Source organism: Artemia sp. Qi Xiang Cuo, chromosome 13, assembly GCF_049724085.1.
Source record: "Artemia sp. Qi Xiang Cuo chromosome 13, ASM4972408v1, whole genome shotgun sequence".
Taxonomy (NCBI): domain Eukaryota; kingdom Metazoa; phylum Arthropoda; class Branchiopoda; order Anostraca; family Artemiidae; genus Artemia; species Artemia sp. Qi Xiang Cuo.
The window spans coordinates 61431294-61454066 of NC_142806.1; the positions used below are offsets into that span (position 1 = coordinate 61431294).

Sequence of the window (22773 nt, forward strand, 5' to 3'; positions counted from 1 at the left end):
GCAATAAAAGCCACTTTGGGCCATGTCAAAAAATGAAAATCACACAAAGTAATAACATGATTATAATCACACACAATAATAACCTGATTATAACACTCATAGAAAAGAATGGTAGCCTACATAACAATAACAACGCAAAATTGCAAAACCTTACAAAAACATAATAAAGCACACGATACCATTAAACTAACATAAATAGATAGATATATTTTACATCTATCAAGTGCCATGACTACAAAAATAACAAACAAGAAAACAACTTACACACATACAACAATCCTTCCACACTCACCCCACCCCTTTTTACAAAAATCTATCTCTATGTGACATACCCAATTTTATATACTTTGCTATCATTCTTACTGTCCCATAATTTTTTGATCCCATTACTGAAACCAACCACTCACTTGTCCCCACATTAACAAAAAATAAATCTTTCCTTAGATCCTGTAATTCGGGACAAAGGGCCATGAAGTGAAGCAGTGCCGTCTAGCAATATCTCACTATTGTGCCGTCTAGCTGCATCTTCCAAATCCTTGGCTATTTTATCTATGGCCTCCACTTCACACCTCCTTAGTTCATATTTTAATATTTTCTCCCTTTTCTCTACATTCCTTTTGTTCTCATCTGTCACTCAGACAATTCTTGTACAAGCCCCTTCTCCTCTCTATTATTTATAAAGCTTTTTCACGAATATTCCTAGCTGCGGTCTTAACCTTCTTACCTAAGACATCATCAGCAACTTCCCAAATTGTTTTCCTAAAAATATTCCATCCCTCTTCCACATTGTAAAATTTTAAACTCTCTAGTTTAGTATTCATCTTTTCCTTGACATTTTCTCATAAATTCTCATCCTGGATTCTACCAATATCATAACTTCCCGGGATGTAGTTACCCTTCCTAAATTTCAGCTTTACATTAACCCTAGGCACTACCAGATGGTGATCTTTAGTTTTATCACCAATAGCAGCACTCTTATATACTCTAGTATCTTGCATTGCTCCTGCAAGTCTTCGGTTTATAATAACATAATCAATAAATTTTGCTGTATTACCATCACGTGAATACTATCTTAACGTATGTCATTTTATTACCAAACAAAGCATTGGCTATAACTAGATTGTCATACCTATAAAATTACAACAGTCTGTAGCCATTGGTGTCTTCTTTTCCATACTTCTTCTTATACATCAAATATACTCAGGTCTGGATGCCATCTTTTCCTATTTCTACCAACTCGGGCGTAAAAATATAAATAAAAATACCATATTTATACCTGGGACCTGGGACTATTTGCTCCTGTAACTCTAAGTAAAATTCATCCGAGTCACTAGTATCTCCGTCAGTCAACTCTACAGGGGCATATACTACTGTAACTGATACCCTGAACTTTTTAGTCATAAAATGAGCGATTAGTATCCTATTATAAATACCTTCCCAGCCTAAACAAGGCTTAGCGGTTTTCTTCTTCATCATCAGCTTTAACCCCTGTCTGTGTACCCCGTCCTTCCTGCCTGAGTAAACAAATTCTATACCACCTAATTTCGTGCTTCCTACCCTTGGGATATGAGTTTCTGAAACTCCTATTAAGTCCAGTTCAAATCGTCTCAATTCTTCAGTCGAAATATTGATACGATGGCTGTTTCTTAATGTTGTAACATTCCAAGTTCCAATTTTCATGGTATCTAAATTACTGAAATTATTTTGCCCTCAGGAAAAGCAATGATCCCTGATACAAGTACAGGACGGGAATAAACACATCTTCTCAAATATACACCAAAGTACTTAAAATGGCTTAAAACCAGACAACAAGAAGTCCCTCGGACCTCCAGTATGAATTTAGGCTTTGTGCAATCCTGGGCCCATCTTGGTCACAACATGGTTTTCAGCACTTGGCGATGCTTTTCTATCAACAAGAGTCAAAATCATGCACATAAAGTCTCAAGTCTATTATCTCCAACTCATTATATATTCATGTCTACAAATGTTACACTACTACGGAGAGGCAGCCCATAGTAGATAAATTAACTAGGAAGCAGATTTTTAGACCGAAAACGCCCACCAAAATAGACCAAGCCCAGAAGAATACACATTAATTAGAACCTTGTGCGAATGATGTGTCGTTTACTAGGCTGTATGTTCCTCGAGGGGTGCCACTCCTGAAGTGGGAATAGAGTTGATTGCAAGATCCCCAGTCTTGCAGGTACACCGAAAGCGTCAAGGCAGCTCTTTGCAGAGCCCGTTGTCCATAGAACTGGATCTTACGCCCTGTCGCGTTTATCCTCCTATAGAGGATCCTCCCACGATAGTGTTCTGCATCACCACGCAACATAACCCGTTACTGGGAGAAGGTTTGTAACTCACGGGAAATCTGCACACGCCGATGGGCCCCATTGAGTTTACGTATGAGGGGCCTTCTTCCTCCTCCACCTGTATTAACGGCCTCAGTATACTGGGCGTATCTGCATTTACGGCAAATTAAAATTGAATACAGTTTATTCCAAATGACAGTTTATTCATGGATCTTTTTTATATTTCTTCATTCCACCGCGGGTTAAAAAAAAAACTCAAATATGTAATAAATAGTAAGACTAGCCCCAAATATTTTTTTCAACTAGCCCCAAATATTTTTTTTTCATTCGAGAAAAAAAGGGGTTTTGAATATCATTTTGATACTTTAAATTAGGATATACCTAAAAAAAAAAAAAAAAAAAAAAAAAAAAAAAAAAAATTACAATACAATACTGAAAAGCATTACTAGGATATGGAGATAAATCTAGCTCCCAAGCAATCATATCGGTGCCTATAATTTCATGATCATGGGGATTACTCCAGCACCCATAGTACCATCATATTTTAACCATAATTGGGTCTAATGAAATTCAAATCCATTTTCGATTTGTTATAAAGTTACAACAAGATGGGGAGAGAGAAGTCTTGATCAAAACAAAGTGCTTTCCACGTCTAGCTAAGAAGCAGGGAAACATAATTTTACATACTTCGAGGAAATCGAAGTTTTTCGATGTGTAATGGGTTTATTTTATTTTCCATACGAAGCTTAGTCAGTTTTTTTGAAATATTTGGAAAATCAAAATATATCATGCTATGTATTGGCTATAAGTGTATTGGGAATAGAAAAAGCAATTTTTGCTGATTTTTTCTTTAGCTGAGTGACAACCGTGCTCCCAAGAAAAGAAATCTATCAATTTCTCTTCTTGTTTTTGATATCTATTAGGAAGACGATGCATGTTTAAACTAAACATTTACGGCCTTAGTATACTGTATTATACTGTATACTCAATATACTGTATGTATAGGGCGTATCTGTATTTACGGCAAAATCAAAATTGAATAAAGTTTATTCCAAATGAATTCATGGATCTTTTTATATTTCTTCATTCCACCGTGGGTTAAAAAAACTCAAATATATAATGAATAGTAAGACCAGCCCCAAATATTTTTTTCAACTAGCCCCAACTATTTTTTTTCATTCGCGAAAAAAAGGAACTGAACACCTGCAACCACAAGCTACTGAACCCCTGTAACTGAAACACCGTGTAACTGAGCCACCTTGCAACAGAACCACCATGCAACTGAACCCCTGTAGAACCAAACCCCCGTGCAAATGAACCCTCGTGTAACTCAACCACCGGGCAACTGAACCCCATTTAACTAAACCGTCGTGTAACTAAACCCAGGTGCAACTCAACCCCATTTAACTGAACCCCCTTGTAATTGAACCCCCTTAACTGAACCCCTGTGCAACTGAACCAGCGTGCAACTGAACCAGCTTGCAACTGAACCAGCGAGCAACTGAACCACCGTGTAACTGAAGCACCTTGCAACTGAACCCTCGTGTAACTGAACCATCGTGCAACAAACCACTGAACTCAGATTTTCAGTATTCTAAGTATATGAGGCAATATCATTGGGTAAAGCACAAGTTAGGATTTTTACATGTTCAACCTTGTTGGAATTGTTTGTTTATAAAGTTATGATATAAATGCCTTTCAAGACCATTCATAAAAAAAAGCTTTGTTTTATTTTTGCAAAAAATTAGATCCGAGGTCACAAATCATTAAAGCTGATTCATTTCTCTTTTTTCAGATTAATCAGACCTTTCTGGAATTTAAGTAATAAACATATGTCTTGAATATATTTGACCTTTGTGGAACTAGATAATGAATTTTGATCAGATGTCCTTGAGGAGATTGCAGCTAAAAAGGACATGGGAGGGTACTGATTGCACTTCAGCCTTTTTTTTTCAACATTCCTTCAACATGCCCTGAAAGTTTAAACTTCATAGCCTCAGGTATATACCCTCAGCTGTTCTCGACACATTGCGGATACTTTGTCTTGTAAAACTGGATGCACATAGTACATCTTGATTTAGTTAAAGATGCTCCTAAACATTTTCCGAACGATTTGTCTTGTAAATACTGCTGGTATTTCCATTTCACAACCAATAAAGGAAAAAAAATATTTTTTTATTGTGTTTAGCATTCTTTTGGACATTTCCCTAAGGTTTGACCTTAATGCTCCATGTTTTTTTTTTTATAGGATCAAACATGCCCTATTTTCTTGAAAAACAACCTTGTATGTTAACCATAGGCAGCTTGCATAGCTTACAGCCCTTACACCAGGGGCTAGGGATTTTGAACCCTGGAGGCATAGTTATTTAACCGTTGAACTGTTTTAAATAAATTTGTCATCTCAAAATTATCAGTCAGATGTATTTGGGGAAAAAATAAGGTGGAGGTGGAAGCCCTTTGAACATTTTTAACTCTTAAAAAGTGCACTGGAACTTTTGATTTTCAGTCGAATGAGCCCCACCCCCCAAGTTCATACAAAAATCTTTTCCATAAAAATTTTATGTTTTAACATTGAGTAACTAGCTCAACTTACAGCCCTTGCTGAAGGAGCTACTGGTGGGATTGTTTTGACTGGACGCATTTGCAGGAAAAATGGCGGTTAAGAGGGAAAGGCTGATTGTCCTCTGATTACCTTTGATTCTTCAAAATTGAACTTGTAATTTAAATTTCCAATCGAATGAGCCTTCTCCAAAGTTTGTACGACCATCCCTTTTATAAAATCCTTATATTTTAACAATGGGTAACTTGCAATAACCTGCAGCTCTTGCCCCGAAGACTGTGGGTGTTTTTCTTAATCATGTTTTAGTATTCCATTGGAAATTGAAAGTTTTAGTGCCCTTTTTAAAATACAAAAGTGATTGGGAGGGGGGGGGGGCCCCAGCCAGGCCCCCTCTCCTGGGAAAACACCTCCTGTGAAAATATTTCTGTGATATACCACCTCGCGGAAAATACCCCTTCCCTTGGTGAGTGAGATTGCAGTGAAATTGTGCAAAAAAGTCTGGATTTGTTTGGTTATTTAATTAATGTTTCGTTGGTGATAGACTTTTGGGAGAAGTGGATATTTTTCTTGAAGCTTTTGGTGAATTTGAGATTGGATAATTGCTGATTGGATATTAGCTTTTCATGGACTGGGATGTCAGAAAATGGTGGTGAATCGTTTTCTGGGGAATCAGAAAACGGCAGGTTCCACGGATCACCGGGCAAGCTTTTCCATAGAGGTGATAGCCACTGCTGCCGTGGGCCTGCCTACGTAAAGATAAGTCTTTTTCCTGCCTTTTCCTTGAATTCGTGATGCCCTTGTTTCAGGATGATGACCTTGCCCTGGCAAGCTTTACGGAATATCCTCTATGGCCAGTCAGAATTCTCCGTTCTATCACAGATGAACCTGGCCGATTCAAGTACCAAGTATTTTGCTACGGATAGCATAAAGTTGAAATGGTTTTGGAACAAAATTTTAAAAATTTCGAATCAAACAAAACCGAAGCTATGAAAAAATTTGGAAAAGGAGTTAAAGCCGCTTTTGAGGAAATTGCTCTCAGCCCGATTGTTTATAAAAATTCGGCTACAAGCTCAGATACTTTAAGGCTTATTGAGCGAACTCTTAAAGATGTAGCAGTAACAAAAGAAAATATGAAACAAGCAATTGCGAAGAAAGTTAATGAAGCACTTAAAATTCAGCCCTCGACCGCGTCATCCGCTGCTGAAATTGAAAAGATAATTGCTGTAGTTCACGATGCGATAATATTAGAATTAAAACCGAGATTAAAATGACAGGATTGAAAAAGACCTGAAAATTTATCAGAATCAACTAGAATTACTTGAAAATCGAATTGCTCCAAGAGTCAAGACTGGACACGCTTCTGTTCAATGGTGTCAAGAAGCCCCCCGGTGTTGAAGTAAAAGATGTAATAATGAATATTATACGCAATAAGATGGCGTATTATGCATATTATGCTATAAGCATATTATGCTTCTGCTCTTGATGGTAAAAGTGGTGAAGCAAAAGGGATCTGGCGACTAATAAATGAGGTTTTAAAAGGGGATACTAATGATAATGATGGAGTAAGGAGTCTGTTGGTGAATGGAAGTGAAATCACTGATGAACGTAAAACGGGAAAATCACTGATAAATGGCAGATGAATTTGGAAAATATTTCACGAACATTGGGACAAGTATTATGGAAGAAGTACCTAAAAAGTCTGGAAGACATATGGAAAAGTCTTTTATTGATAATCAAGATGAAGGACAGAGTTTTTCGTTCAAGAAGTGCACAGAAAGGGAGATCGAGAGCACAGTTAAAGGACTGAAGTCCAACTCGGCCGAAACAGATGAGCTGTATTACTACAGACCGGTGAATTCCCTAGTGGTCTTAAACTGGCAAAGGTAATAGCATTGTATAAAGGAGGCAACAAACAAGAACTATCGAATTGGCGACCCATTTCTTTATTGCCTGTTTTTTCCAAAATCTATAAAAAGATAATTCACAGGAGACTTTATGCATATTTGGATAAACTAGGAATATTGGGTGACAGCCAATTCGGATTCCGCAGTAAACATTCTACTAGCTATGCTGTTCACCATCTTCTGGATGCAGTCAATGGAGCTCTAGAAAAAGTTCTTGTTCCTTTAACGATCTTTGTCGACTTCAAAAAAGCCTGTCTAGTCTGGGGATAAATTATGTTTTCTTGGATTGGTTTAAATCATGTGTGTATGGAAGGTCAAATAAGGTAATGTTAGGTAACACGGTTAGTTGAGTCTATCCTGTAAAATGCGGAGTTCTACAGGGCTCAGTCCTGGGTCCTTTACTCTTTCTCGTATACTTCGATACTCTGAGGTTCTATATGCCTGAAGCAACTGTTACAGCATTTGCAGATGATACTGCTTTGACGATTTTAGCACGGTCACTGGAAGAACTAGTGGATAAAGCAAACCGAACGCTGGAAAATCTTTTGGTGACTACCTCTTTGAGTTACCTTGCTGTTAATACTTCTAAGACAAATTATATGATTTTTAGTAGGATAGGAAAAATTGTAAATAGTGTTTCTATGGTATTTGAAAATTTGTCACTTTCACAGGTTTTAGAAAATAAATATTTGCGATTTTATGCTGATAATAATCTTAGTTGGAAGAAACACATAAATAGGATTTCTTCTAAACTTGCACGAGGTCTTGGAGTGATACGGCGTTTGAAACACGTGTTACCTTTAACTGTTTTAAGAAATGCATATCATACTATTTTTCATCCTTTTATTGTTTATGGTTGCATCTAATTTTTCTTAAAATATTAAAAGACTGCAGATTCTTCAGAATAAGGCGCCTGGAGTACTAGGTGAGTTTATTCAGTGTGAGCAAACGCGTAAATGTTTTATGAGTCTTAGAGTTTTAAATGTTCATCTGATCAGGGAACATCAGGAGGGAGTGTTTATTACCAAGTGCTTAATAGATTATCTCCTGAATATTTTAGAGATTTTTTAAATTTTAATGCAGATTATTATCAGCATAGGACGTGGAAGCTAAGTCTCAGAAGTAAGGAGTACGAGTCGATCTAGTTTTGTAATTAGAAATTATGCAGTTAATTTGTGAAATGGTTTCCTGGAGAGCATTAGAGAGTCAGAAAACCAGTTTCAGTTTAAAATTAGGTCTAAAAAGTTTTTGTTGGTGGGGAAATGAGCATATTTGATTTGTTTTTTTTTTATATTTTTTTGGGGGGGGGTTTGTTTTGTGGGTATTTTTTTATTATTTGGGAGGGTTGAATAGTATTGAAAAGTAAGAAAAGAGTAGAAAGAGTGAATGAGTTAGGTTTATGATGAAAGATTGTTTGAAGCTGCTCAAGCCAAAGTAGTGGCTTAATAAAGCGACAGACGTTCTTACCATTTTCTACGTTTGGTTGATAATGTTGTTTAAAAAATGTGTCAAGTGCCAGTTAAGTAGGATGTAATTATTAGTTGAAAATAAAACCCATCTTATCTCCTGGAATATACATCCCTGTGAAAAATCTCCCCCTGAAAAATACTCTTTGCGGTAAGTTGGTACCCAATATCTTTCGACTTATAAAAAAAGACTAGACGTGCCTGGGGATTATAAAACAATTTCTACCTCCAGTCTCCACCCTCCTTTCGTCTCTCCCTTAGAGCTAATTCTGTATTTAACCGAAGGCTCAATGAGAGCCGAGATGTTTTGGCATTAAAATGTACCCTTTGAGGTATCTCCCTTTTTCCATAGCTACAAAAAAATCAGAGAACCCCATTGCAGAAGTTTAAGGGCCTTTTTAAGTTTTGTAATTTGTCCATTGCTTACAGATAGTGTTTGTTATTGGGAAACATACAGACATTTGTCGCGTGGGTGTTTTCTGACGGGGGGGGGGGGGTCAGGATGATTTTCCATAAGAAGCACATATTTCCACGGAGGGGATGGGGGCAAAATTTAAAAATAAATTCTGTTTTCCACTTCCCTTAGCACTTCTCAACTAAAATAAAAAATAACGGAACTCAAATAAAATATTCAAATTTGAAAAACTATACTTTCCACGAAGAGGTATTTTCCAGGGAAGGATTTTTCCATGGGAAAGATAGACGCCTAGACCCGTAAACAGTGATAGGGCGAAGGGAACCCCCATTAACAGACTTAAAAAACTGAGACATAAATATGGCTTTAACAGTTGGTGAAGTCCAATTTTCTTTGTTTTTGTGACAACAAAACATAGCTTTTTATGTAACATATTAACTGTTATTTACGTCATGACGTTAATAAGCAAGCAATTCCAACAAGGTTGAATAAGTAAAGATTCTAACTTGTGTTTTACCCTATGTAAACATGGTGGTTGAGTTGCACGAGAGTTCAGTTATACAAGGGTTCAGTTGCACGGTGGTTCAGTTGCATGGTGGCTCAGTTGCACGTTGGTCCAGTTGCACGGTGGTTCAGTTGCACGGTGGTTCAGTTACACGGGAAATCAGTTACACGGGGGTTTAGTTAAATGTTGTTGAGTGGCACGGGGAATGAGTTGCACGAGAGCCCAGTTAATTGGGGTTTAGTTGCAAGGGGGTTCAGTTGCTCGGTGGTTCAGTTGCACGGTGGTTTAGCTGCACGGTGGTGCAATTTAACGGGGGCTCATTTGCACGGTGGTTCAGTTACAGTGGTTCAGTTGCCTTGGGTTCAGTTACACGGTGGTTCAGGTGAAATGGAACCTCTATCTATAGACCAAAGAGTATTGGTCACTTGATTGAAAACTGGTGCTGGAGTAAAAAAAATAGTCAACCACGCCATTTAGCGCTTGGCATTTCTTCAAACTTTACAATTGTGTGTTTTTTTTTGTTTTTTTTTTACACAAACTGAGATTAGACGCTCATTATTACACAAATTTTCTCTTATTATTGCACTAAAAACACCAAGAATTGCCAAACAGTAGATGGTGTTGGTGATGCCCTTTGGGATCACCTTTGGAATTACTTAAATGCTAACACAGCAGCTTACAACTGAAAGAATTATACTAATGATTCAGCATGCCTAGTTTGGAAATTTCAGAAACAAATAATACGTCAAAAAACACATTTAGAACTGACGACTAGTTAATACGTGTCATTTGTCACAAGTTTGCTAAATTAAATTTTAAATCGTTCACCAAACATCATCTACTGTCTTTGCTTCATTTCTGGATCTGATCCTATAAGGAAAGAAGAATAAAGATTACAGAAAAGCATCTTACGCTAATGCTTGCTTTGCTGATGGACGAAGGTTAGGGTTCCATTCCAACATTGCCGTCAGAAGATGCAGAGCTTCAAGGGACGCAACAGCTACAATAGAATCTAAAGGACGTCGACGATACTTCGGAAACCGGAAATTCATCTTCTGTGCTAATAAATAACCATCAGGCCATTCGTCCTTCAATTAAAAGAGCTTCACAATTCAAATCTTCTCCAAAATTTCTTTTTTCTAGTCTACATTTACAAAATTTTAACGCAATATCTACTTTTTTAGTCTTGAATAACTAGATGCTCACTTCTGTAAATAGATTAGAAAGCGTTTGAGGTAAAAATCTAAAGCAATAGACACCATAATAGTACTAATGTTCGTACGTAAGGTGATATCCAGGGGAGTAAAGGGTTCAAACTGCCTTCCCGAAACTTTTTGCCCAACTTGTAAAAATGTAGCGAAAAACCCGTTTTTGAGGTGATTTAAAAAAAAAATTTGTACCCCAACTCTCCCCCCTTTCCGAAAATAGAAACCCTGGATGCGGCTTTTTTGGGTGCACCTTGTTATTTTTATCAGCGTAATTTTGATTGTTTTAAAACTTTTTTAGCCACATAATTCTACTTTGTTGATCATCTATAAAGCTTTTAAAGCTCTCTTGTGATGACCGTGTCTTTATTATCGTGTTAATTCTTTTTCAGTCTTAAAATAAAATTGAGTCCAATTTTTTCCCTTCTTTTTTCATTCTCTGATGTCACTTCAATGTTCCTTTTATGGTTTTTCCTACTTCTCAAAGTGAATTCGGAAGATACATCTGCTGAACAAGAAATAAGAAACCAAAATGAGAATTTCTCCGTTGAGACGTAATGCCATTTATATCTCATAAATCTAGACACCTCATATATCTAGGGTTTTTAAATTTAAATATATTAACATTTGTATGTGCTGAATCTGTTCTTCTCTGCCTGGTGTTGACACTAGACATAAGCTATTTCGTTTACTAGCTTACTCTTCGTGCATTGCAGCAAGGCCGTACCCGGGGGGGGGGGTGTGTGTAGGGGGTTTGACCCCTACCTGAAAAAAAATTTTTCTCTGACTCGTAAAAACGTAATGGAAATGGATATAAACAAATTTTTGATGCGTTTTTTTAGGTATTTTTGCGTAAATCCCTCCCCCCGAAAAAAACCCTTGAGTAAACCCCTCCCGAAAAAAAATCCTGGGTACGGCCTTGCATTGCAGTGATCTTAAAATAAAAGAAAATTCAAGGAATGTTCCCCATGGATAATTCCCCCGCGAAAAGAGTCCTCATCCAAAAAACTTCCCTCAAAGAAAATCCCCCCGCGGAAGATTCACCACGGAAAATTATCTACCACAGAAAATTCTCCCTCCCCCTCCCTGCGGGAAATTCCGCCGAATATTAATAACGATCACACTTTTAAATTTAAAAGTATTTAAAAATATCCCCGCAAATTGATTCTCCCTCGGACCGTTTTCCTTATGGAAAATTCACAGCCACCTCCCCCTCCTTGAGTAAATTTCCCCTGACGATTCCCCTTCATTGGGAATCGAGTCCATAAATTGAGGACACGATAATGAAGTGAATTGATAAACGCGAACATCGACTCTTTCGGACGGCATGCTTTCCACAATAGAGTTAATCCCACACTGAATAAAGTTGTCCTTTACCCTACATTTATATAATTTACTTAATTAATTTATTTTGTTATATACGGAAAGAGTCACAAAAAGATATGCAAATCAAGTTCATTTTGATGTGGAAAATTTTCCTCTCCCCCGGGTATTCCCCCTGAAAAATCCCCTTCCGCACGCGTAAAATTTTCCCCACTTGTAAAACAATGATGGTATTTTTAAATTTGAAAAGTAATCTTGAATACCAAATTCAGACAGTTCACTGAAAAAGAAATTTTATTGTTCTGGAAGAATTCTTTGTCCGAGAGTCACGGGTTCGATTCCTGGCGTGGTCGGCCATTTGGTTTAGGACGGAGGTCAGTGGCTTGACTGTGTAAGCTTAGCCAGAGTCGACCCAGCTCTAAATGGGTACCTGCAGAAATCTGGGGAAGGTAAGCAGAAAGGGTGTGCGAAAACACAGGATGGCTGGCCCCCAGCCCCCAATTTCACTTCCTGGCTGAAGCGCCACGAAACGGAGATCAGCACTGCTGCACTGCAGGTTTGGACCTTGAGGGTCTAGTGCCGTCATACTTGCTTTTTAAGTGTATTAGATAACGATATTTGCAATTAACTAACCCGTTAATTGAATATCCAGAAAATGTGAACAGTTTTACCGGAAAGAACTTTCAATTATTTGTGTTGAGGGGTCTCTGATTCCATCAGCGCGAAAAGAATTAAGAGGGCCTAGGGGTGGAATTTATAACTAAAACCTTCGCAAGAGTGTAACTATAGCCTCTCCTCTGCATGTCATCAAGTACTCCAGACCAATCAGATTGTACACCAAGGGTGATCTAACCTGGCGGTAATCCCCCAAAAACAATGAATCGGTCAATCTACTGCGATGTAAATACATGCTCTCTACAGTGGTATTCACTGGGCATGAGATGCAAGAAAAGCAAGGTTAAATTCGAGTAGAAAATATTGGCTCTATTTTATTTTTGTGTATTTTCTAAGTTGAATACATTAAGTTTTGGTTCACTTCATTTTTATTCTCTACGTTTATTTTCGTTCTGGGACATATGCCCCATTCTGGTTTGATTTTCACGCTGATGTAATACTTATGGTGCTATAATCCCTACAAGAACTTAAAATTGTTGTTTTGCACTTACATTTTCAGTTACTTAAGATGTTTATTTTTTATTACTAACGGGCTGTGACAGCAAAGAATTATAACAAAATGAATAACCTATGAATACAAATAGATTTACTTAAAAAATATCCAATCGCGCCAAAAATTTTCAATATGCTCAATACCTACCCTGGGGAAACTTTTCATACACACAATGATACCTTAATATCCCCTGTCAATCCTGCTATCAATAATTGCTATTAATCCTGTGTATCAACTGACTTTGTATATATGTCTCCTTTTGCCGATATATAGTATTTTCATTACTCATTATAATTTTTTGTTTACTATGGGATAGTGTTCTTCTTTACTAGGTTGCAGCGGATACCACAGCAATGTTTATTTAATCAAACAAAAAAAGGGTTGTATAATGATTTTTTTTATTGTTGTGGTGAAAATTACATTGCCAAGGTCTTTCAATATGACAGAATTAAGAGTCTTGTATATAGAAAGTATAAAAATTATAAATAATTTGACATTCAAATGTTTGTGCAAGAAAAGCTACCTGGAACCTGGAGATGAGGAAGACTCCTGCATGCAGGTTTACCCTAGAATGTGTTTGAGCACACCAATATTTCTAACCCAATTAGATCTCTTAGGCGTTTCACGAAACACAAATGACCATACACACAGTGGTAAATTAATTAATACATACAGACGTAAATAAAAACGTTAAAAGAAAAGCATATTCCCTTTTTATTTAAAAGTATGATAAGACTTTCTGATGTATGGCCTATATGGTGTGTAATGTGGACTACTATTTTGTTGCGTCGTTTGCAAAAAGAACTGCTGTCATAAATAAGACCGAAAAATTTAGAGAGGGCGCCTGGCGTGCAAAAGTATAGCAACATAGCAAGCATAGCAATTACTTGGTGAAGTAGTTACACCTAATAGAAATATTTATGCGTTGTCACTTACGCAAAAATTCAGATTTTACAACGTTGAATTTCCAGTTTAGAGTCGTTTTTTTATAGTCTTCCAGTTTATAGTTATCTCCATGTCTATAGTCAAGTTACTGTCTTTTTTTGTTTTAGTAGACTAATTTACATGGTTCCAAGATCATTTACAGAAGATTTCAAGCTTCTAACTTGAGTTGTTTAGCTGCAAGTTGAAAAACAGGTAAACAAATAAATAAATACTTAACATTATACATGTAGATCCCTCATTTTACAGATGAATTTATAATTCCTCTCATAAAATGTTCGAGCGTTCACATATTATGCGTATTTACTTACACAGAAGGTTTATAGACACTTCTGCAGAAGGTTTTCTTAACTATTAAATTTAAGCTAAAAAAGAGTTCTACAATACTGTAGTAAATATTTCAAATATTCACTAGAAAAGAATATTTTCTAATAGATTGTCTTGAAACTCCTGGTCTTCAGAGTAAAAAATGTGGCCACCCATTAAAAACAGTGGCTCAAGATAGGGGCAGACCCAGGATTTTTAGGGGGGGGGTGTCACAAAATAGGTAGATCCAAAAAAGAATTTTAGGGGGGGTGCAAAATAGGTTGATCCGATAAACTTGCGTTAGGAGCAAGTTTAATTAATGCAAACTTGAGTTAATTAAGTAAATTACACTACTTTAGACTACGCTAAGGGGGTGCGCGCCCCCTTCGCCCCTCCTCTGGATCCACCACTGGCTCAAAGTGGTCAATATATTTATTGTGACTTAAAGAAGAATATGAGAATACATGCTTGACTCCTGAAAACTATTCAATCTTATTTTAGATAAATTTAGCATTATTTTTGTTTTTCATACTAGGCTCATTTCTGCCTTACAGGTTAGAACAGTGGTTTCCAACCTATTTTTGGCCATGCCCGACCTAGACATTTCTAAAATTCAGAGGCTCCTTCTTGTAATACCCCCTTGCGGTATTTTGTTTGGAGTTGTCCTGCAGGCACATTTACTGCTAGTGCAAAAGATTATCTGTACAAAACATCTTTAATATAATGCATAACGTCATTGTGATATTATTATGTATCTCTTATGCTCTTCAAACGCATGTGACAGTGACGTCACAGACATGAGAAGTGCTTTTGTTTCAAAATTAGGGTCGAAAGTATAGCCAGCCAAAGGATGCACGTCCTGCTCATGACCCGACAAAATATTGCCATGCTCCACCGGTGGAGCCTTCGCCCCGCGTTCCGAATCTTGGTATTAGACTAGTAATGCATATATCTCAAATATAGACTCTAAAGAAAGCGAAAAATGGATTTTGAGGACCTAGAAAAATCCATTTTGCAATCAATTCTAAAGGAATAAGATAGTCTTATTTTATTCAGTTTCGATTATGTATCTGGAGTACCAGTTTATGGTGAAATAACAATTCAAAATTCAAAGACAAAACTTTTAACACAATATGTGCTCAACAGTTTTGCTTGTACTTAAATTAAGTGGGAATATCTATATCTTGTTATTTTGAGTTAAATAATATGTTACCAGTAGCCTTGGTAATTTTTTAATTAGTTTACAAAAAAAGCTAAAATGAGTGAGTATCTTGAAAACCAGAATCTCCCCCTTCCCCGCTGCTACAAAAAAAAACTGAAGTAGAAAACACACGACAGTACTTTTGATCTGCTTTAAAAACCAAAACACAAATATTCTTGAAAGCGAAGTTAAAAAGTATTCATTCATAACGCGACTTGATTGATCACAAGGTAATCCATTATAATTTAATGAAACACTTTCTGTTTTGTCTCTCTTTCTTTATATACAAAGACTTTTCGAAAATGTTTCCAGTGCCTTCGAAACCAAAACACAAAGGCGTTTAATTTTCCAAATAGAAACATCACTCAAATGAAGCTCTGTTGATGTTAGACAAAGACTTTCGATTATACAAAGGTTTCTTTGTCAAACATATGACTAAAAAGACGAGAAACTGGCATGACTTTCCAACATTTTTGTCTCGTAATTTTGGTTCATTCTTTTTATTGCATGTATATACTGTCAATATCAAAAAGATATTTTACTTAGAATACTGAATTCACTGGGAACAGTTGTATCATTCCATCACCTAAATTAAGTCATTAGGTGGGTCCAATACTCTTGTTGCAATTCTGTTGCCAGGGGAACCAAACGTTTTCTGATGTTTAAACAGGGGTACTAAGTTCAAACAACAAGTCTATATTTCTTAACAAGTGTATTCTTATTTCAGAAGGTGAAATCAAAATAAAATCTTACCAGAAACGTCACGTTGTTGATATTATTATTTTTTGGAATGGGGGGGGGGTAGGTGGATTCAGACCACTCTCAAGGAGGGGATCATATGAAAGATATAACGGTAAATCCTACGAAAATAGGTTAGGGAGGCTACTAACCTGAATGACCCTTTCCTGTGTACCGTGTCTGGACCTTGCATAAGACCTTTTATGAAAAAGGATGACTAATTTAGAAACGTTTTGAACTTAAAGATAACGGAATTTTTTGTATATAAAAAGGGTCTCGCTCAAGAAATGAATTCTCTGGTTTTCACATGAACTGTTTCAGTCAGGCCAAGAAAGAATCTACATGTTAAAAGTAATGTTAGTAATGAAAAGTAATGTCAAGAAGACTAATGCTAAGACTAGGAATAAGTGAAAGTGAAGAGGTGATGTTTTGTAACAAGAGGATCCATCAAGCTGACAACTTAACTTACTTTGGTAGTATTATTAGTAAGGACGGCGGGTGCAGTGAAGATGTTTAAAGTAGAATAGCTAAGGCCCATGGTGTTTTTTCACAGTTCAATAAAGTTTGGAAGAATAGGAAGATAAGTCTGCGAACCAAGATAAGAATATTGAAAGCTACAGTGATGATAGCTGTCAAGCATGGTACTGAAGCGTGGAGGATCCAAAAAAAGGAGGACGAGTTGCTAGATGTTTTTCAGAGATATTTGCCATGCATTGTTTTTGGTACCTGACTGACTGACCGTATCTCCAACAGTAAGCTGTACGTAGAATATGGTTCATTCCCGCTTAATAGGGCTATAATGAGAGAAAGTTTGAGATGCCTTGGAAACGATCTGCAGATATTGGGTGATAGATTGCCCAAGTTTGCCCTTGTTGGACAACCGTCTAGGGTCAAACGAAAAGCAGGTCGTCCCTGTTATTAGTAATAGTAGTAGCAAAAGTCAGACCAAGAGGTGATTTTTTAATTTCGTAACGATTGTATTCTAGCTTCAAAAATTAATGAGCAAATACTGTTGTACATAAGTAAAATCACAAGAAATTAATCAAATAACAAAAACTGTTTTTAAACCAAAACTGATGTTTTTGTCAAATTAAGGTTTTGACTGTCACAAAAACGTAAAATCAGAGAGATAAAAAATGTCGTATTACCTTACTTCTCTGACATTTTTTAAAGCAATCTTAAACAATTACCTTATTTGGAAGAATATTTGGAAGGTTATTTGGAAGATTAGAATATTGGAAGCTGCAGTAATGATAATGGTCAAGTATGATTCTAGAAAATGGGTGCTCCGTTAGACGTGGGGGGGGGGATTAGATGTTTTCCAGAGGAATAGTTTACGGATAGTTTAGGATACCTGTTTGTCTGACCGTATTTCAAAGAGTGAGTTGCCCAAAAATATTGTTCTATCCAACTTGCTAAGGTTATAATAAGAGAAAGGTTAGGATGGCTGGGACTCGGTTAGCGGATGAAAGATCACAGGTTGCCAAAGATCGTCCTTTTTGGCCAACTGTCTATGACCAAAAGAAAAGCAGGTCGTTCCCGGATTGGGTGAGAGGATGTCGTAAGGAACGATCTAAGGGAAATTGGACTTATTGTGAGGGTTCAGAGAGAGAGGCTTTAAATAGGCTTTGACGTAGGAGAACCGTGCGTAGCTGTGCGGGCCTCAGACCACTTGGTACTGCAGTGAGTTTTTAGTAGTAGTAGTAGTAGTAGTAATAGTAGTAGTAGCAGTAGTAGTAGTGTTTACTTAGAGTATAGTCTATTTTAGAAACGTCTCTATTATGCGAGTTACACAATGAGCTTAGCTTCAACCAACTCCCCTATTTTGGAGAATCGGTTAGAGTAATTGCTATATAAGCTATTTTAAGTAGCCTACACTACATGTATTGAAAGACACATCTAATGATAGTAATAAGGATAGACAATTGGAAAAACTTGTTTATTTGAATATTCTGATTTGTTGGACTGATTTGTAAGCACCGATAAGTTATCTAATTATTTCCAATCTCGCCTATGTATTTTTTTTTCGAAACTGTAATCTAGTCTTTGCTATCATCACTATACAAAACCCCCTAATTCAACTCTCTGATGTTCCAGTCAACAGGCGAAACAAAAGGGGTTTTCTATTATCCCAATGAGAGTGTGTAAGTTTTACATAGGAGTAAGTAAGGTTAGATAAGCATCAAAACCAATATTAACGAACTCCTGGAATATAAGATTATTTTCGTCAAAAAAATAAGACTGCATTTTCTATACAGCGTTAGTTAATACTGTTGATGTTTTGCGTTTATAAATGACAAAAAGTCACCAAAATCTTAGCCTAAAATTCTATGAAGTAAAAAAATAAAGGCGATTGAAATTGTTTGGATTTACAAATTTTCCACACTGTTCCCTCGTCCCAAATCTGGGAACCATTGCTAATTAGAACTCGATTTTGTCTTTTCTGTAACTAAAAGATTTTAGTTCTGACTCTTGTTCTGACACAAGGTCTCATAATGTTCATATTTTTACATTTTGGTAGAATATAGATGATTTTGAATTACTGACCCTTGAGTATTTCAATTTAGGAACAAAATCTTAAGTTTTTACATCTTTGTCTTAATTTTAAAATCCTAATCTTGTTCTTTCAAAACTGATAATAGTTAAAATTAAAAACAAAATTGAAGAATGAAAGCATTGTCGGCAAAAAATAAGACCAATGACGTTTTTGCAACATAAATTGGCTTTGCCATTGCACAACAGTTAAACAAAAATAATTGAAGGTAGGTCTATATCTGTTTATTTGAGAACTAATTAACATAAAGTTGATTCTTTATCTCTAACAAGTATTGCCTATTTTTTTCTTTTTAAATGTTGTTTCATAAATTCATCATCATTAAAAAATAAAAAAATGCATATTTATTTATTATAAGGTGGCGGTGCATAAAAATAGAGCAAAGTTAAGCAAATTGCTTTATTTGTATTTTTTTTTCAACGAATGAAAGCCATATATCTTCAGAATCAGTTAGTATCATGATCATTATTGCTATCCAATTCCTAATCCATGCTATTTATAATTTAGGTGCAATATGTTCTTGTAGTCCTTATAGTCCTTATAAGGACTATGGATTATAAGGATTATAATATAATCCTTATTATAACATTATAATAATCCTTATTACAATATTATAATATTATAATATATTATGTATTATAATATATATTATAGGATTATAAGGACTGTTCTTATAGTCCTTGTTGTCTTGAGTCCCAAATGAATTGGAAAAAGTTTCTCCTCTAGGGTTCAAAAAGGTATAGCAGAAATGGTTTTGGTCTGAGCTTACAGCACTGTAAGCGGTACTGCGGCAGTGCTTGCCTGAAACAGCTTCAGGATTGCCTGAAACAATTATACAACATAGCAGTCCAGTGTTTCTACAACCTGAGTGAGAAAATGTACTCTCAGGTCAAGGAAAACTTGAAAGCATGGTCTGTGTGACTATGTGTCACATAGCCCAGATGATAAACAAAGTCTAAGAAAGTAAATTAAGCTTGTACTAGAAAATCCAGTAGTGGAACAGTTAGACCTCGCCCAAGATACCTCCTGAAGCAAAAACATGACCAAATGTCTAAGGGGTATTTCTAGACCAGTAAGTGTGTGTGTTTACCTGCGTTGGTGTGCCAGATATGGTGCATATTTTGAAAAGCTGGTCAATTTGACTGCTCCCTGGAAATAATGGTCGAAAAGTATACATCTCTGCAACAATACAGCCAATAGCCCAAATATCTATTGGAAAACTGTAATAACTTGCTTGAAGTAGGACTTCTGGTGCTCTGTACCTGAAATGAATTCGTTTGAACCATATTAAGCGCCAAAAATATTTTGTATAAGAAAATATCATACAAACGGACTACCTGAGATACTACGCATAGGTTACAAATGAACTATTCGCAACGAACTGTAGGGACTAAAACTAACATAGATGAAGGTCAGGTCAATGGGCTTAAAAAAAAATCATACTGTCTTGAAATCCAACTTGGATCAATGAAAATCAGGGCCCTTCCAAAGGGATGTGAAGATACAATAAGAAAAGGCTTAAAAAGCTACTTTACAAACAGTTAATTTGTGTGGAGAGGTGGTTGTAAAAAACTTCAATGTGGGCTGATTCAATAGTAAATGGAACGTTCCCGTGCCCTTTTTAGGAGTAAAAAATGATCAAAAGGATACCCTCTAGTGCCCTTTTACACTATTTCGGAGGTTAAAATTTTTCAGGGATAGTTTTCTAGGTCAAAGATATCGAACTATTTTGGTTGTGTGTGGGGGGGGGGGGCGGGAGATGGGGTATGGAAACTAGCAAGAATTTTCTGTCCATCATCAGTTATACACCTGGACTCGTTAGTGCCTGGGCCAACAGGAATCTAATGTGCAAAAATTGTTTTGGCGCATGGTACCTCTCTCCCTCCCAAAAAAGTGAGGGCAAAAAGGGCATAACAGCTTTCTTACCATAGCCGCTTCGTATGGAAAGGAAAAATGTAAAAATTGAGAGGCTGCTCATTCAATTAGAAACTAAACGTTCTGGTGTCTTTTTAAAGGGCTGAAAATGATTTAGAGAGCGACTAGCCTCCTTTCCATGCCTGTTTCTGTTATCTGTTGCACCAGGTTTAGATTTAGAGACAGTTATTTTGTTCAGAAACGTTAAAAGGTACAATAATTAAACCTCCAAAAACAACTTCCACCATAGCCCCAGGAGGAATAGCCATAGAATGTGTAAAATACCCGATGTTCACAGACAGGTTTTAATAGAAATGACAACTTTGTTTGGTCTTGGTTGTCCGATCAGATAGAAGGTCTTAAGGATCTTTCACAAGGCCAAAATTCTTGCTCACAGTATTCTTCACAATTAAGTAAAAATAAGAATCAAAAGATCCAACATTCTACCACGTTATCAAAATTTCCCATTTACCATATCTTGGGAATAGCTTATGAAATCAAAGGAAAACTTCCAGGGTGTTGTCTTTGGTAAAGGGACCGTGCGCACCCTGAATTTAAACTTGAGAGACGTGGCAGAGAAGGGTTAAGCATATTTTTCAAATATACTTAAAAAAAATTACTGTTTAAATGCTTGTGGAGGTAGAAACTATACAGGGTAATACATTAATGTAAATCAACCTTCATTACATGTACCCTGGTGAAGAAATTTGCGTACCTGCAGTAACTCGAGAACGTCCTAGAACATCGAGTTGATACTTCTGGGTGTAGAGGGGTCACCCAGGTTGACAAGATGCGATATATAGAATTTTAAAACATTTTCCAACAAAAACTAAACTCATAGCCAAGTTATATTACTACTCCTTACAAAGTCTCCATTACCTGGAATGGAGGAGAACAAAAATTTTTTTTTAAACTTTCAATATTAATCTATCAGACATTTAGACGCATACTACCTAAAGACTGACTCACTGACAATAAAAAAAAAAGACAGAAAGACTGAGAAAGAACAACAAACATACAATCCAAATGCACCAGCACAAGAAAAAAATCAGCCAGCAACAAGAAAAAAAAAGTAAGATAGGTAACATCAACTTTATATATATATATATATATATATATATATATATATATATATATATATATATATATATATATATATATATATATATATTGGGAGCGTACCTTGGAAAAGGAGCGTGTGCAGCTGTGTTGGCCTCAGGTGGCTTGGTGCTGTAGTAATATATATTTATACCCTCTTTTAGAAACAAATCAAATATGAAAGTAACCAGTGAAAAAAAAATTAAAAACCCATATAAAATATGTAATATATAAAATATATAAATATTTTTTAAACATTTAAAAAAAAGAAATATATAATACGTAAATGTATTTTAAATAATAAAAAAAAGAAATAATAATAATCAGTCTGTTTTCGAGAGTTCTTTCCCTTAATCATAGTTATTATGGTAAATTCTATCTTTTTTTTTGGCAATGTTTCGACAAATAAAAACCAAAATCTTCAAAGTACATATCGATGCAATAAAACTCAAATGATAATCCGTCGTTTAGAGTGTTTAAGAGGGAAGAGGTAGGGACAGTAGAACAACTCTTATTTGTAAGCTTTGGTTAGCCTCTTGGTACTATCTTCTCGATGTGTTGTTGTTGATGTTGTGACACATAAAAGAGGCACAACCCGAGACACAATCTTTTTCAGTAAGTGCGAGCGACGCTCTGGCCTTTAAAAGACTTAGGATTGGTAGGCCTACTTCTGTTTTTGGGAGATTATGTTCGTTTAAAGTTTGACTTGATTAATAGTTTTAATTTCTGTTCGGTTTTGTTTCATTTGCTGGTTGACAGTTATATCTTTTAAGTTCAGCTTGATATTTCATTCACTTTCTTTTTGTTTTAGGATTCATTTATTCATCGATCACCATATGGATTACATTTATGCATTGACATTAATTTATGTTTGTTTTAAGTTTGAAACACTATATAATTTTGTGTATACTTATTTTTAATACAGTTCTTTGCTTTTATCTCAAAAAAATCTTTTTAAAAAAAGTTTTTTTCAATTAATTGTCACCTAGGGTGGTTTCCTAATTGTTCTAAACTAAATAAAAAAACAAGTTTTTCCTAACTGAAAGTAAGGTCCGTATATGAAACTGAAAGTTAACTGAAAGTAAGTTCCGTATATGAAAGGGGCTATTCCCTCCTCAACGCCTCGCTTTTTACGCTAAAGATTTTTATTGTTTAAAAAGAT

General features: G+C 36.0%; 1 protein-coding gene across 1 annotated transcript in view; it reads right to left on the bottom strand.

Moving 5' to 3' along the window:
• LOC148945511 (uncharacterized) overlaps nt 1–22773 on the bottom strand; it is a 198986-nt gene that overhangs the window by 77616 nt on the left and 98597 nt on the right. Inside the window, exons 5-6 of the mRNA XM_089098780.1 lie at nt 19690–19861; nt 10075–10250 (exon numbers count right to left, since the gene is read on the bottom strand). Of these exons, the coding sequence (XP_088954906.1) occupies nt 10075–10250; nt 19690–19861 (348 nt within the window). The remainder of the gene's footprint in view (nt 1–10074; nt 10251–19689; nt 19862–22773) is intronic.